This window comes from Cupressus sempervirens, chromosome 5, assembly GCF_028749045.1.
Source record: "Cupressus sempervirens isolate cs-2001-9-10 chromosome 5, ASM2874904v1, whole genome shotgun sequence".
NCBI lineage: Eukaryota > Viridiplantae > Streptophyta > Pinopsida > Cupressales > Cupressaceae > Cupressus > Cupressus sempervirens.
This window is the reverse complement of record NC_143122.1, coordinates 865,310,776-865,328,302: the sequence shown is the minus strand read 5'-3', so window position 1 is coordinate 865,328,302 and position 17,527 is coordinate 865,310,776. Positions and strand designations below refer to the sequence as shown.

Genomic DNA, 17,527 nt, shown 5'->3' with positions numbered 1-17,527 from the left:
AACAAACAACAGCTTTTAGAAAATGTTCCACCTCAAAATCTACCCAAAAATAGGAGGATTCAGAGGTCGGTGATTTCTTAGCTTCAATATATAACGAAATATTAAATCTATATTTTCGATAAGATAAAAGAATTATTGCTGTTTTATATTATTTCAATATCAAATGTTGTGTGATTTCTTAACTTCAATTCATAATGAAATATCATTTGATTTCTTAGCTTCAATTTATAATGAATTTTTTTTTTTTTTTTTTTGTAAATTTCAATAAATTTGCCCATCATATTGTAAGCAATTTATTTTTTTGGGTGAAGTCTGGAGTTGTTCATGTAACATCAACATACAGCTTTGACTCAAATATATCAGTACAGTCAATCAAGCATTTATAAATCACCACTCAAATATATCAGTACAATCAATCGAACATTTGGATAAGGGAATGGATAGAGGGAGGATTTAGGTGTCCTTTCCAACAAGATTAAAAAAAATCCTGCTAATTATTATTACAATCACATTAAATTACCACATTATATTAATTTATGTACAATTTATAATGATAAAATTATTATAATGGAGCATTTCTTGTTCTGGTTGTGGGAAAAAATCAATGTCATTGTAAGCCAAAAAAGAGAAAAAAAGCTGTTCATGTCACAACAACATATATACATTAATATATGGATGAATCATCACCAGTCGGCTATATCTCAGTTACGTAAATATCTGAATTCAACACCAGTGCCTGTAAGAGTCCTGCATTTGGAAATTGTCGCAACATACATTTATATATACATTAATATATGGATGAATCATCACCAGTCGGCTATATCTCAGTTACGGAAATATCTGAATTCAACACCAGTGCCTGTAAGAGTCCTGCATTTGGAAATTGTCGCAACATACATTTATATATGGATAAATCATCACTAGTCAGCTATATTTGCATAAAATTAATTTAGCTTCAACTTATGATAAAATGATAATAATAATTTTTTTATTGAATTAACAATAAAAAATAAGAATTAACATAGCTTTAAAAACATCGAGCAGCTGTAACAACATCATTCGATAATAATAATAATTGGGCATTTCATGATCTATTGTGACTCAATAACATAAACATATAGTGTAGCATTTATACGTGGACAAATGCTCTCCAGTCTAATATATCTCAGTTATGGAACTACCCAATAAACTATCTGAACTAAACATAAACGCCTGTTAAGAGTCGAATATCTCGAGAAGAGATTGGATAGAGGATTTAGTTATCCTTTTCGCTTAGATGAAAGAATTGTTGCTACTTTATATTATTGCAATATCAATTTGTGTGTGATTTCCAACCACATAAAATTAACTTAGCTCAAATTTATAATGATAATTGAACATTTCAGGATCTGAATAATCAACTGTTGGTTATGGGAAATAAATCAATCATTACTCAGAAAAATACAAAATTATAGCAATCATATGCTAAGCAGTTCTTTTGTCATATCTAGAGTTGTTGGCGTAACATTGACACACAGCATACATAGCATTTATCCATAGACAAATTATCACTAAAATAAATCTCAATTATGGAACTGCCCAATAAAATATCTGAGCTCGGCGGCAACACCTCTTTAGAGTCGAATATTTCGAATATGCAATTATAAGTATGCATTTCATGGTCTCAACAATCAACTGCTGTGGAAAAAATCAATCAATACAAAATTCTACCCGTCAGTGTAAGCAATTTTTATTGTCATATCTAGACATGTAACATCAAAATACAGCGTAGCATTTATCCAGGGATAAATCATCACCAGTCAAATATATCTCGGTAATGGGTCTGCCCAATAAAATATCTGAATTCAAAACTAACGCCCGTTACAATTGAACATTCGGAAAAGGGAATGGATAGAACACTTTTCCGCCCCAGTAAATCTCACACAAGATATATCCAAAGACTTGATCAAGCATAGCACTTGATTAAAGACTGAAAATCTACAGGTAAAGTAAAACTTTGTCACATTGAACTGCTGTCTACTCAACACACAAAATATTCCTTCCACAAAGGATCCTCCTGCAAGACAAGAAAAAAAATCAAGATTGAAGGTTAGAAACAACATCCAATTAACATGTTTCGAGGCAAGCGTGAAATATCAAAAAGCACAATACAGAAAACATGCTAACCATCGGGTTGAAGTTTTTTTTTACATGTTTAGCCCAACTTAAGCATTAAGTAAAACTAGAGATACTCGTGCAAAAGCAATATTTATGTTCCGACATGTACTCGTCATTGGAAAATTAGATTATAAACATTTTGTTTGAATCAACATTCCATCAACCATTATTGCAGTTATCTGATGAAAACTAGCTAAACACCAAAACTGGTAAAGAATAGTTCTCTTGCACAAGAAATCAAATGCTTGCGAGAAGGGTATCAGAAGAGTATTGTCATGGATTCTGTACTGATTTCATTTGATATGATTCTCAAACTGTGCTGAATGCGCCTTGAAAGAGAAGGTGTTCATTGTTCAACAATTGATTGCATTTCAAGAACTGTATGTATAGTTTCACAAAAACTATTGCATACATAAAGCATCCATCAAATGAAGTGAGTCACAATACAGAAATAGGCTCGAGATATATCTTTCCCGACTATTTAGAAACAACTGATCGAGTAAAACATTTGATGGGACAATGTTGAACAAATCCTTGTACTCGGCACAATATAGTGGTGTTAAGCCTTGAAACCTAACAACACTGAAGGACTCATTCCAACAGATTTTGGCTGTTGTGAATATCATGGCTTACTTTTTCTCGTTTTCTCAGACAACTACTCAGAAACTTCTTATTTATAATTTATCTCATTTTTATGTCGCTCTATTATTTATTTGCATTAAATATGCACACTCAAAGCTTAAATGCAAATTGCACGACACTGCACTGTAAATAAACTACAAGAGCAATGCTGATGAGGATGTAACATAACATTCCATGATTTGCATATTTCTTATGTAGTTCACTTACAGGCCATCTTCATCTAATTTGCATTGCACTAGGCCATTTTTTGTAGTCTCACTTAGTAGCATGTGAATGGAGAATGTAAATTGAGAACAAATGTGAGATTTTTTCATTGATTTTTTGAAGACAAGTTCATGGGGGAGTGTTCTTCGTAGAAGCAAAGAACTATTTTGGCAAACCAAAAGTAATTTTGTTTCCAATTTCTTGGAATAGTATTAGGAAAGTAAATAATACAGAACTTTTTTAACAAGAGAAGGAATAAATGATATTTTTATATTATAAGGGATAGTCTACATACTTGACTTTGCCAGGAAATAGTTGAGATGCAGCAAAAAAATCACTGACAGTTTTGGATATAATGAGATACTCAGATTAGGGTTCTATCCCCTGCGCATTGCCTTTTTATTTTCAGAGTTGGGTTTATGTGGCAAATACAAGAGCCCTGAAATTGCACGCAAATTAGGCTTTGAAACAAAATTGCTAGCAAAAATACTGGTCTTGTTCTTTCGATGCCCTTGTAACACAACTGATTCTTTGATCTAATGCCTATCAACAACTGGCAGCTACCAATCACGATGCGATTTTCATTTCAGGCAGTATATTATTAGTGGAAATGTATCCAAAACGCCTTTTTGGGTGAGTGGCAAGCATCTACTTCAAATGTGTCCATTATTCTTTTTGCTAGTTTTAGCATTGTACTCGTTGAGTACCCATTCAAGTTTGGTGCCAAAAATCACTAAAACTGCCTTCAAAACCAAAAGTAGATATTCCAAAAACTTGGCCGGAGAATTTTTTGGAGTACTTGACAACTTCCCTAAAAATATGTTTAAAGCATCCTAAGAAAAATAGTTTTTATTAATTTATATACTCATCATATATTATGACAATAAATATAAAAAATAGAGAACCCCAATAGAAACCTAATTTCAATACACTAATATTAAAATAACTAAAACTGAAAATAACGCCTAAAGCCTAATAAATAAAACATCTCTCTTGGCAAAAGTTCATGGTCAGGAAAACCCAACAAACCGTGATCAGGAAATGCTGAGAAAATCACACTAAGAAAGACAAATTGCTGAGAAAAGCTCAGGAAACTACAATGGAATTGCCAGGATATACAGGTCAAGATTTTCTGAAAATAGAACTCATGAAAATGTCACTTGCCAAAACATTCACATAATTTGTGTTTTTCAACAAAAAAATCTGGGCAGGAATCCAAGATTCAAGATCTCACAATACATCACAAGTTTTCTTGAAATTTGCTTCTTCAGAGAAAACTTTTGTGTAGTCATCCCCTTATATATTGCCCTCCTTTAAAAATTGCTATTAATTGCTCTATTATTTTCCGTTATGGCTTGCATCCTATCTCTTATCGGTCAGATGGCTTGGATTGATAGGATACTTGCAGATACGCTCCATCATGAGACATAAGGACTGCATAAATTAATTGCATCGTTGTTCTCTTTCCATTTCAGCATTATGTAAGTAATGTATGCCAATTCTTGCATATAAGTAATGTACATAATCATACACCCTCCTTTCATAAAGACAAGGATGTATGCTTAAATTTGTTATAAAAACATGATAATGGTTAACCGTTAAATACACCCCAACTAGAAATTTATGACTGCAAATGATTGAGGTGGAATTCTCTCAATAAGGTTACACAAGTAATTGTTATAATTATAAATTCACCATCATAAAGAGATTACACTAAAGGTGAATGCAAGAATCTATTGAACCTATGGTATCTGACACAACTGACTCTAATGTGTATGATTTATCTTTCAAAAAAATTGGTAACTTTTATAGGAAAGTTGACACATTTATTTTTAATCAAGAACTCCACCAATTTAATAAACAACTTAAAGAAGAGAGAGGGTAGAAGACCAACCCTTTCTTGATACTTTTAACCTACCAAACAAAATTGGACATCTGGGTTTCTTGTTATGCCTTTAGCCTTATTCAATACACCCAGCACAGTCCAGGAAATAATGAATAGAAAATTTTGACTTAGCCTCCATAAAATTATACAGCTATCCTTCGATAATATTTTAATAATAAGTTCAGACTTAGGTATTCATTTTAGGCACTGCAGTAAGATCACATTATAGCTGCTTAACCATTATAAATTGCATGCCAAATTCTCCAAGTGCACTTTTCGCACTACAAATCTAGAATACTTGGGGCATATTATCAACAAAGGACACAAAGTGGACCATGTGGAGAATGCAGGGTGTTACATGTTAGTGGACTTTGATAGAATCAGTGACATACATTCTTCTAAATGTACCAAATTGTAAAATGAAAACAAGCTAATTTTAAAAAGGCAGTACTTCAGGTAAATAAAATGCATATTAGCGTTGGGTACTTAACTATGGGTTTTTCTTGGCTTATGCATGCATTATTGCAGTTTTATGAATGGTTTTTCTAAAAATAACGGCACCCTTAAATGATTTGCAGAAGCAAGAGAGGTTCAAATTAACAAAAGCAGATAAAGTATTATTGATCTCAAAATGGCAACCCTAGCTTTTGCCCTTTCTAATCTTCTAAACAATTTTTGCTAATTTGTGACGCATCAGGTGTTAGGCTTTAAGTTGTCCTAATGTAGTAAGAGAGACTAAGAGAATATGAGAGTCGGGAAGTCAGATAAATAAAATTTATGATGATGCATGATCAAGAAATTTGGTAATCACTAATCATGCATGCATTGATATACTTACTTGGTCCTAAGTTTACAGTGATATATCATGAAAATTTGAATATGACATTTCTCCAGGATGGGTTTGTAAAAACAACATTTAATATGACTTCTCCATTAACTATAAGAAGGGGTAAACTGCAAAGCAGAGCTCCACTCAATGAGGACATGGTTGGAAGGGGAATCAAAGACGTAAACTGGGACAGTGGCACACACACTATATACACACACACACATAATGGTAATGATGATAATAATATAAAGAAATTATAATCTGCAATATATAATAATAGTTAGTAAAAATAATAAATATGTATTACTATTATATAAATTTCCTACCAAAAACACTGTAAAAGATGATGTGCATGCACCCAAAGCTCTATGGGTCTATGGAGCACTCTAAGCTATCTGGATTTTTTTCTGCACCTTATATGTAAAGAAGTTTGTGCACTAAGTATTCGTTTGTCTGTATTTTGAGCATTCCACTAGTCTTTCCTAAGTATTCTTTGCTCTCTGCTGTTCCTCATCATATCTAGCTACATGCACCAGTATTACACACTTGCAAAAGCAACTGTATTATCATATTGATTACAGATTTATTTCTGAATATTATCATTAGGGGAGGGCGCCTCAGAAATATCCCCTCTTTGAGGAACGCATCTCAGGAGAGGAGATGGCATTTCCTTGGCATATTGGCCTTCTGAGGATCCCCTCTTAGAAATCACGAGATTTAGGGATCATGTATCCCTATGGAACACTGCTATCAAGGTTACCTAAATTGGTAAAATTGCAAGGAATTTTAGTAGCTACCAGTAGTATTCCTATAAATATTAAGGCTGGGTATATCTAAGATGAGGAATTATGAGTGTTGGTTATGGAAGAGTCAATAACCTCTACTTATACATTAGAATATGGAGTACTGTTTTATGACAATCAAGCAGTGTAAGAATGTCATAATCATAGTACCAAACATCTTAAGAGATTAAGATTTTTCTATTAACTGAAAAAAGTTCAAGTTAGTGTTTAGGGAAAATTCAGAAAAACGATTGCCAGAGTAATACAAAATGAAAAAACCAGAAATTTCAGTTTTGGAAAAAAATATAAGAAAATAGAAAAAAAATTTGAAGGTTCCCAATTTATTCAGAATTGGTGGCTTTTCCAGATTTATTATTTGGTTACACTTTTTCGAAGTCAACAAGTGTTGACCCAGTTTTGAAAATGTTGGGAACTTGCAGCAGCAGCCATTTGTTGCAATTGAAACCAGTGTAACATGGGGACTCGCACCCCCCTCCCAAATCTCGGAGTACCCGTCCCCAAGACGTCCCAACACCGGGTACTTGAGTACCCAAGTACCCCCAGCTCCACCATTCTGCAACCATGCCGCTGCTGGGACGAGTACTTAAATTTCTATTTGAATTTTGATTTTTGAATGTTACTATTGGGTATATGTAATAAGTTCCTACGTTGAATGTTCAATTGTTCTAGTTCATGTTGCAATTTTGCTATATTTGAGTATTTAATTTGTTATGTCCTGCTAAAACATAGTTTCATAACTAGCATTTCAAGTTCTATACGTATACTATACAACACCCTGCCTACCCCATCCACCACTTGCCTCCTTCACGAAAATGAAGCCCATTTTCCCCCTGTCCCAGAAACTCGTCCCGGTGTCCCCCCATCCTGACGTACCCCAGTACTGGGGTTACACTGATTATAACACACTTTCTGCAACTATGGTCACAATATCCTTCCTTCAGTACGGTCTCTGAACCACATAGGAGGAGAGATAAGAAAGCATTAGCAGGGTTTGAATGATAATGTTATTTATCTCTAAAATTTGGGTTATGCCAAGGGAAAGCAGATTACTACAGATTCTACTACAGCATCTTCCAAAGAAGCGTGAACAAATCAGCGCAGACATTATTGCCTGTATATGATTTACTTAAAACAGGGTAAAATTTGTGATTTGTGGTTGTTGACAGGTATAAACTCTTACAAATTCCCTAGCTTAGCAGTGAGGTAGCTAAGGTTAGAAGTCATATCTTGTTCATTCAAGTCTTGCACTATGCTTTGATGACTGAAATTCTTGATCTATATCTTGAAGTTTAACGGCTTAGCATATTTTCTGTAAACAGCTTATTAATTGATAAGTAGGAGATAATTTCCACAACAAGTCAAATTGTGATATTGCTATCAGGATTTAACTGTGTGATTTTGAGTCAAACTCATTGACCCATTTTTCATGAATTTGACATAGCTCAAGAAACATGGGTCAATGAGTTTGACTTAAAATCACACAGTTAAATCCTGATAGCAATATCACAAGCTTATTAATTTTCAAGACAGCAAATTCAAGGCATGTAGTTTGTATTTCAGTATTAAGGCCCAGAATATCTTTTCATCTATTTTCGTGCTTCTTGTTTTTTGACAAAGGGGTACTTACATAAACATTACACATTCCTGGAGTGTACTTAATAATCTTGGACTATTGTTAAATCTTACAATTTATATAGGAAAATCTGTAAGGGATGGAAAAACCACTAACAATATCTCCAGAAACACAATCATATTTTAAGGTATATTGCTTGTATCTTCCCAAACTCTTTGTCGGTATTCCAATCTGCAATATATCTGCTCAACATGGATTTTAAATAGATTGTACACATCGGGGATCAAGAATGTTGATTGTGAGAATTATCCTATGGAAGTTTGCTGGCATTGAGTTGAAACAAAAATGTGATTTCATGAGCCAAACACGAACTTGTATAAATAGTCATTACAAACAAATAGAGTAGACATTAAATATCAATGGTTGAAAATAACAGACAATGCAAGAATGTGCTATAATTCTAAGTCAAACATGTCCCATATTTGACAGAGGACACAATTTTCATAAGTATGAGTCCTCTGAATGATGTTTGTTAACACCATTAAAACATGGACATATAATGGACACATTCTGTTTTTTTGCAGAAATTAAACCGTATGGAGGTGTTTATATATGTTAATTTGAGGAGAACAATTATGATATTTAACATAAAATTATCCCTCAAAACTACTGTTTAGAAGTTGAGATAGATGCCAGATCAGCTACAGCTGCTCGCTGTTTTTCTCAACCTAGGTTCTGTACAGCTTGGGTTTGACTGTACAAAAAATATATAAAACAAGAATATTCTTTTTAAGTAAAAATATTTAACTACATTCCACACCATTCTGGGGATGGGGACAGGGACAGGTGGACAATAGGGGATGACAGTATATTAAAACACATTTTGTTTTTAAATATAGTAATATATACTAAGTTACTGGATTCGCACCCTGGAGCTTAGGTCCGGGTCTGGATTCATTCGGGTCCTGATCCGAGCCCGGGCGGACCCGCGGCAGGTGGGGCCAAAAAGTGGCCCTAAAAAGCAATAAAATTATGTTTTTTTCATTATTTTTTTTGCCAAACCCTAAAGTAAGGCCTATTAGATGCATTTCATTCATCTAATCTCTCATTTGCTTTGTCATTTTGCTCTCTCATTTTGGTGTGGCCATTTTGCAAGTTTGAAGAGAAGGTTGTAGAAATTGTTTGTGGAGTCTCAAATCCTTCAAATAATCAGTGTTGAGTGTTCCAAGTACGCATTTGATCTTTCCTTTTGCTTCTTTCATAGTTTGTTTTTAGTTTTTTAAATTTTTTATATTTATTGTTCTAAATTTTTATCAAGTTTTGTATAAGTTTTGAAATATTTTTTTAAATTTGTTTTTATAGATTGCAAGAATCCAAGAATGAGTAGTCAGGGTTCAGTGGGTGGGGTGGGATCCCAAAGATTTAAAATTGATAAAGGCTCTCCTTTGTGGAAGTATACAACAAGAATTGAGCAATGTGCTGGTGGGGGAGAGTATATATGGAAATGCAATTTTTGCCAAAACCAATATAGAAGCTCCTATTTCCGGGTTAAACATCATTTGATAGGTCCACCAGGTCAAGGGATTTCCATGTGTGAGGGGCCCCCAGAGGGAGGTAAAAAAGGGTTGTCGGCTCCTCAAATAGCAGGCATGTTAAAAGAACAAGAAGAGGCTGATAGGTTAGTGTCAAAGGCAAAAAAAGATAAGTCAAAGCAAATACCACCAACACCACCCTCTCAAACAATTAGTAAACCACATCCCTTCCTACCTACCCAATCTATGGATGAAGATGAAATAGAAACACCCGCATCCCGCAAGAGAGGCCCATTAGATACGGCATTTGAAAATGACAAGAGAGAAATTGCTGACATAAAGGTTGGGCGTTGCCTCATTACAAATGGTGTTTCATTCAATCTAGTGAGATCCCCTTATTGGAGAGAGATGGTGAAAGCAATAAATGATGCACCTCATGGTTACCAATCCCCTGGATATGAAAAGTTGAGAACCACCATACTGCCTAAGGAGAGAAAGAATGTAGAAACCCTCCTCAAACCAATAAGAGATTCTTGGATCCAAACGGGGGTGCGCATTGTCTCTGATGGATGGAAAGATTGCAAAAACCGTCCATTAATAAATGTGATTGCTGTTTGCCCCAAGGGGGCAATGTTTTTGAAGGCGGTTGATTGTGAAGGGCAAGTAAAGGATTCAAATATTGCCCAACTTCTCATTGAATCCATAGAGTCCGTGGGAGTTGACAATGTTGTCCAAGTAGTAACGGACAATGCTAAAGTTTGTAAGGTTGCAGGTGCTTTGGTAGAAGCACGATTTGAGCATATCTTTTGGACACCATGCACTGTCCACACCTTGAACTTGGTGATGAAAACAATGGGCAGCCAAATTGAATGGATGAAAAATGTGTATGAGGAGGGTGAGCAAATCCAAATGTTTGTGACAAACCACCATATGTCACAAGCAATTTTCAGAACTTTCTCCCGCTTGGAATTATTGAAGGTAAATTTTAAACTTTATTTAGCTTCATTTATCATATTAATTTTTGTGTCATACTTTACAAAATTTAATACATATTCTTAAATTTTTGTGTTATCAACTTATCATATTAACTCACAATTTGAATTAACATGGTAATAGGTTGCTGAAACAAGGTTTGCTTCACACACAATCGTCCTTAGACGACTTGTGAGGGTGAAAGAGGCATTGGGTCAAATGGTTATTAGCAACAAATGGGGTGGATGGAAGCAAGCTAATACAGAAAAGGCCAAAACTGTAAAGGATTTGATCTTGAGTGATAATTTTTGAAATAGGGTGGAATATGCATTAGAACTCACCGAGCCCATCATGTCTATGCTTCGGTATGCCAACACGGATGAGCCTTGTTTGGGGAACATATATGATGCCATAGACTCTATGCTAGAAAGAATGAAATCAATAAGTTTAAATTTTTATACAATACTTTATCCTTGTTTATTGAGAGATTTTGATTTTTGATTTTAATTAAGTTATTAACACTACATCAAGACAACTTACATGTACATCATTTGACATCCCAGGTCATTCAGAGGAGAGAGCAAGATCCTGATACCTTGTACACTAAGGTGGAGAAAATTGTTCTACATCGTTGGAACAAGATGACTACACCTTTACACCTCTTGGCATATGCACTTTCTCCTAGATATTATAGCAATGAGATACTTGCTATTCCTGGTAGAGTGGCACCATATAGAGATCCTGAAGTTGCTGCTGGGTATAAGAGGGCACTTAACAGGCTCTTTGGTGATCCTGATGTGGCATCAAATGTTAGGAGAGAGTTTGTTGATTTTGTCTCAAGCAAAAATGCAGAGCCTGATGCAATCAATGACCAAAGTAAATTGGATGCCATTGGATGGTGGTACTTACATGGGAAAAGTTACATGTACCTCCAACCTCTTGCCATTAAGATCTTGTCACAAGTATGTATTTAAGTTTTTTTTCCTTTTCTTATGGCCACTTAGCTTGTCGAATTAGCACTCTTAAATTCCTATTGTATTGTAAAATTACTTAGCTAATTTTTAAAAATTTGTTGGTTGTCTCTCTAAGTTGCAAGCTCTTTTGCTGCTGAGCGGAATTGGAGTACATACTCCTTTATCCACTCAGTGAAGCGTAACCGGTTGGGTTCAAAGAAAGCAGAGGACTTGGTATTTATTCACAACAACTGGCGCCTCTTATCACACAAGGATCTAGGATATAAGAAGGGACCAGAGAAGTTGTGGGATGTACTACCTGAGACTTCTAACTTGGATATGACTGTCCAAGATATATCTAAAATTGCCTTGCTAGATGTTGAGGAGGACGAGGAGGAGGATGTGGCTGCATCTAGGGCTAGTGGAACCGGTTTGGGTTCCAATGATGTGGAAAATGTCAATGATATAGATGAGGATGAAGCCATTGATCCCTCATATTTTGATGACCCATTTGACCCTTGAAGGGCATTTGCATCTTTGATAAACTATGTTTAAACATTTGTCATTGACTCATTGAGTCATTTATGATTTATCACTATGTTTCACAGTTTCAAACTTTATTAAGTCATAATTTATTATCTATCAATCTGATGAAGTAGTCTATGTTTTGAAATTCCATTTTGCATTTTAGTAATTCAATGTATGATTTTATTTACAACATTAGCATAGATTAATGAGTGAGTATTTAATGTTTATCTTTGACATTTGATATTGATCAATAATCAAGTAACATTGATATATTCATACTATGGAATGACTTAGTTTTACTTTTACAACTATATGAGTTTATATTTTTTTTGCATATATATATATATATATATATATATATATATACTAACGAACCCACCCACGAACCCAAATGGGGAAAAAAAAAATTGCCCAAACCCACAAACCGAACCCCGAACCCGAACTCGTCCCCGAACCCGAATCGGCAACTTAGAATATATAACTTCTAATGACAACATTTATGGTGAAATCAGAAACTGTCTTGCCTGAGACACAAATTTAAGCCTGCAACTACAACACTTTCATGCTGCATGAAACATAAATTCAACTTAGTGCCACCCTAGAACCATTAGTTAATGCCAAAGCCCATTTGGATTTGTTTCTACCTTGCTTTTTTATGAAAAGCATTGACTTGTGTTGGTTTTAAAATGTCCCACGGCATTTCAGAATGGAAATGAGGGGACATCAGGTGACGTGTTTCTGGGACGTTTCCTAAAGGGCCAAAAATAGGGGATGCATCCCTGTATAATATAGTTATTTAACCATAACATACACACGAATAAACAAGATTAACCACAAAATCACATAATAAAATGCAACCATTTTCAAATGAAGATTTTGTGCTCAGAAATGATGACAATAATAGTAGATTAATGAATGCGTTTTGGATAGAACACAATAGATGATTCCAGACAATATTAAATTTGCAAGTGCTCTATAGACTTAATCAATAATATTAACAGTTACTCAATGAATGCTTGCAAATTCGGGTGTTCTAATTATCATAACTAGAACATGTGTATGCTTAAGTTGAATGTTCTAGCTATGCAATTGAAACAATACAATGTCCCAAGCGAGAAATTTAAGCAACATCTGGAGTAGTAATATAACAACGTATGCCAAAATGAATGTTCGCAAGATTGGGTGATGATAACTTTCTTAACCAAAACAGACAAAGGCAACTTCAAGGAAATCAATCCGACCAGGCAATTCAAACGATACAACCTCCCAAATTCTGAAAATGATGCAACATTATATCTTGCAGCAGGTACACTCTTAAAGGATAAAGCTTAATCAGGCAGCTATGCACTTACAAAATTGAACAGCCTCCACGGGACTTTTTCCTTTTCTTTTCCTTCTGCTTTGGCGGTTGAATTACAACCTTGATTGCCGCATCAAAGACAGCTTTAATATTCTGAACATAAAAGAAAATTATTGATTTAGAAATGGTCCATTAATAGAACAGCATCGATACTAAACACACACTACACTTTTTGGAATATAGTGGCTAATAGCCAGCCCTTAACATCTTACGCAGTGAACACAAACAAATATGGGAAGACTAGTGATGATATATATGTCTCGACCTCATTACCTGCTGGGTCTTCGAGCTGCACTCTATATATGAAGCAGCTCCAATCTGTTTCCTTAGTTCCTCTCCCTAATAGAAAATAGACCAGCTTAAACATCATCCCTAAAACTTCTAGTAACTACACAGCACACGGTGCTAAAAACGTGACGCATCGTGCAAGCTAAAAACAAGACAATAATTCTTCAAAGTAAGAAACATACTTCCGCAGTTGTTACAGGTACTGAACCAGGATGGTCCGATAAGTAATGCTTATCCTCACGGAGATCTGCATATCAAATCAATCAAGATATTAAACGAATAATTTTGGAACTGAATAAAACACTGACAAACAGACATACACTGCTTGAGGAAATCGTAATCACTGATATTAGCATCCTTATAGCCAAAAGAGCATCAAAGTTTTTAACCTAATTTTGTTCCAACCAAAACAACTGGCACACCAGGAGCATAATGCCGCAACTCAGTTACCCACTGCAAGAAAAATGAAATCAGACACTTTTCTATTAAATTATTGCTTTACAGTTGAATTTAAGAGTAAACTAAAAGTCATTTAATGCCTTCGTAACCAGGAAGTACACCCTGACACAGAAATAAATAGCTATACCTTTTTAGAAACATTTTCATAGCTAGCCCTGCTTACTAAAGAAAATGCCAGGACAAAAACATCTGCTCCTCTGTAACTGAGCGGCCTCAGCCTGTTGTAGTCTTCCTGACCTAGAGAGATAAAGCCAGAAATCTCCTCAGGAAAATTAAATGCATCCCCGCAAAGGCCAAAAACAAAATTAGCCAAAACATTCTTATACACAGTGAAAGAGGATTCTGATGTAATCGTAACAGAAGGCCGTGCATAAGTGTAAGACCCAGGGATAGATTATCCCATGACAATCAGGTGCCCACTAACCCACGTTACACGTCATGATTTTGCGGTGTAAAGACCCTGGGAAATAGTTAGCTAAGATCTATGTCCACAGATCTCTGGAATGTGCATCAAATTTTTACTAGCCTCCCAAAAAATAGATTCTCAAGCATGCCTAGTTTGAATATACTAATATATGTAAGTGAAGGCGGGGAGCTTCTGCAGGTTTCTGTCAATTTAACAGATGCATCTCAAACCATTGAAAAATATCTACAAGAACTTCATAAGCCAACTAAACAGTTTATAGTGTTAAATACTCATTTGGAAAAAATACCTGCCGTGTCCCATAAACCCAAATTTACAGTGCTTCCATCAATAATTACATTTGCACTGAAGTTATCAAATACTGTTGGTATATAGTCCTGCAGGGATGTAAAAACAAATAAAAATCCAAGTTTAATGCTGTAAGTATTGAAAGAAAGAAAAGATGAAATTATATAACATCTACAGATTCCCGAAATAATAGGACTTAAAATTACAACATGCTAAGTAACAGAAAGAACCCCCAAGCATGGCTCCAAACTTAAACTAAGTAAAACCGCTGCAACAAAGAGTAAGTGGCAATTCAGTGAACTCACAGTAGGGAACTTGTTACTGGTGTAGCAAATAAGCATGCAAGTTTTCCCAACAGCTCCATCCCCCACTGTAACACATTTTATAAACCTAGAAGGGTTCATTGCCATTCTGCACTAGTGTCAAGTCTCACCACCAAATATGCGAGTCTTCCTTCTCTCCCTTCGTTCCAGCAAGCTCAAGTCTTCATTGTTGAGTTGACTGAAGAACGGAAGCCTAAAATCAGCTTTAATTCGGGGTATTTCTATAGTTGACAAAGGTTTTTAACTATTTTCTATAGTATACAGGCCTGTATTGCAGAAAGGCGCTCTCGTACCACAACGCACGGAATTAAACAAGGAAAACAGTAATACATGACACAAATGACGAAATGGAAAGGAATGCCACGATCCGAGTACGAGTGTTCGACCCGAAATTGCGGAAATCTATGAAGAGCTGAAGAAATGTTGACACAAATGCACCCTCAAACGAAAACTGCTGTCAAACTTGACACGTTCTAGCAAACAACTGCAGTGAAATGACAATTTCAAGTCCGAAAACTAAAAAGCAACAGAATAACGTAAACTGTATAACTTTTTATGAGTAGGAAGCTATTTCCCAACGTCTGTGTAAAAACAAAAAAACTAAAGTTTTCACGAGAAAAGCACAATGTAAAGGAAGAAAAAACATTCTACAGGCGATACACGACGACTCTATCAAAGAAACGTACAACCATACAATAATATCCCAGAAAAGGCCCAAGACATAACAAATTAACACCAGAGAAGCTCAGTATATAAACCAAAGGTAAAAATTTAAAGCCAGAAAGCAAATATTCTCACGAAGGAAAATTTTTAAAGCCAGAAAGCAAGTATTCTCGCAAAATGCGAATAACCACATGCATCCATCTGAAATTTTAACAGAGATTTAACTCGATAGACTTTTAAAATACAGCTTGGGATGAAAAATACAGCATTTTTCCCAAAAGAGCTTTGAATGAAAAATAAAGCAAATTTTCTCTAAAAAGCATTGAATGAAAAATACAGCAAATTTTCTCAAACCAGCTTTGAATGTAAATTACGGCAAATTTTCTCAAAAAAGCTTTGAATGAAAAACACAGCAAATTTTCTCAAAAACGCTTTGAATGAAAACTACAGCAGATTTTCTGGTAAAAACGTATTTAAACTGGAAAAATGCAAGAAAACAACTCACGAAATGTAACAGAGAACCTGAGTTGAAAGCTTTAGACTACTGTTTGAAAATGGCCGTTAAAGAGTGTTCCGCAATACTCGCAGAGTATTTCCCGATAAACCCCTGCGGCATTTATACGCATATCTCGTTAACTAAAACTACAGAACAAGTTGAAAGTGTAAAATACAGAGTAGGTAATGCAAAGAAAAATAAAGAAAAAGTTAAAGCGAAGATAAAGCAGAGGCGAATTTGAGATAAATAAATAAAACAATTAAAATTATCATTACAGAAGAGATATTTTTTTTCCGAGATTTTAAAAAGTTTTTTTTAATTTCTTAAGATATTTTAAAAACAATAAATTTGAGTTATCAAGGAGGGAAGTAATGTAGTTTTATACTTCCCTCGTGGGGGACTTGAATTAGTTCCCTGTTCAGTCGGTCATTTTGATATTCTGACCGGCTGGGGATTTCCAAGATTCGCTGATTTGACGTCTTGACCGGTTGCCGTTTTCACCCTACCTAATATTTTGAATTATTATTATCTTTCCAAAGTATGGGGTTAGTGATACGGTGAGTTGGAATAAATAGGGTACATTTTAACGGTTTACGTATTTAGTTTTGAATTTGTTCGCTCTCTAAGGTTTGAATATTTTATTTCAGTTATTTTATTTTATTTTTGCGGTGGTCTCGTCACCTTTGTATTTGTGGCTTGGCCTTCAATGCCTTTAATCTTCGCCTCATATAATTGGAGAATGATTTAATGTAGTATTCTAATAAGTAAATTAATTTAAGGGATTTTAAATTTATTGTTATTGGTAAAAGATTTGGTGAAGCGGTTGGGTTTTTTAATTTTAAATATTGGAGATGAAGGTTTTAAAATGTATGTTGAGTAAAAGTTGTCTTAGGATTGTAGGCAGTCTATATAGATAATGCATTAGTAGTAGTTATAATATTAAATATTTTATTGGATATATTATAAAGTTGATGAAGAAGTATTTATGTTAAAGTACAAGTATTAACGTTACAAATAGGATCAAAATATTTCGTTGGTCTTTTATGTTAACAATTAGGTGTTGAAAGACATTTTTTGATTTTTCGATATTGTCAAATTTCAAAAGTAGGTGCTAGTGTAGAAAAATAAATATTGAGAGTAAGTATATA

General features: G+C 34.6%; 2 protein-coding genes across 5 annotated transcripts; one reads left to right on the top strand and one right to left on the bottom strand.

Annotated features, from left to right (window-relative positions):
• Positions 1-1,544: 1,544 nt before the first annotated feature.
• On the bottom strand, positions 1,545-16,601 carry LOC149558655 (rac-like GTP-binding protein 3). Of its 4 annotated transcripts, none has more exons than XM_089832784.1 (9): positions 16,389-16,601; positions 15,203-15,398; positions 14,899-14,986; positions 14,313-14,422; positions 14,116-14,179; positions 13,909-13,973; positions 13,712-13,777; positions 13,431-13,531; positions 1,545-2,056 (listed from the first exon to the last, which is right to left on the bottom strand). In XM_089832784.1, exons 2-9 carry the CDS (start codon positions 15,305-15,307, stop codon positions 2,017-2,019), a joined length of 639 nt encoding a protein of 212 aa, XP_089688910.1. In that variant the 5' UTR covers positions 15,308-15,398; positions 16,389-16,601; the 3' UTR covers positions 1,545-2,016. The 4 variants fall into 4 exon arrangements, with proteins under 4 accessions (XP_089688910.1, XP_089688911.1, XP_089688912.1 ...); XM_089832785.1 differs by having other exon boundaries at positions 16,406-16,601; XM_089832786.1 differs by lacking the exon at positions 16,389-16,601 and adding an exon at positions 15,487-15,607.
• LOC149558656 (uncharacterized) lies at positions 8,692-12,196 on the top strand. Its single transcript, XM_089786152.1, has 2 exons — positions 8,692-10,603; positions 10,742-12,196. Exons 1-2 carry the CDS (start codon positions 9,473-9,475, stop codon positions 10,907-10,909), a joined length of 1,299 nt encoding a protein of 432 aa, XP_089642278.1. The 5' UTR covers positions 8,692-9,472; the 3' UTR covers positions 10,910-12,196.
• Positions 16,602-17,527: the final 926 nt, after the last annotated feature.

Excerpts from the sequence above, each read along its gene's own strand:
- LOC149558656 (XM_089786152.1), top strand. The coding sequence starts at position 9,473 with ATGAGTAGTCAGGGTTCAGTGGGTGGGGTGGGATCCCAAAGATTTAAA. Across the intron at positions 10,604-10,741 it reads CCCGCTTGGAATTATTGAAG|GTTGCTGAAACAAGGTTTGC; the intron begins GTAAATTTTAAA and ends ACATGGTAATAG.
- LOC149558655 (XM_089832784.1), bottom strand. The coding sequence starts at position 15,307 with ATGGCAATGAACCCTTCTAGGTTTATAAAATGTGTTACAGTGGGGGAT. Across the intron at positions 14,423-14,898 it reads GGGTTTATGGGACACGGCAG|GTCAGGAAGACTACAACAGG; the intron begins GTATTTTTTCCA and ends TTATCTCTCTAG. Across the intron at positions 13,532-13,711 it reads GCAGCTCGAAGACCCAGCAG|AATATTAAAGCTGTCTTTGA; the intron begins GTAATGAGGTCG and ends TTTTATGTTCAG.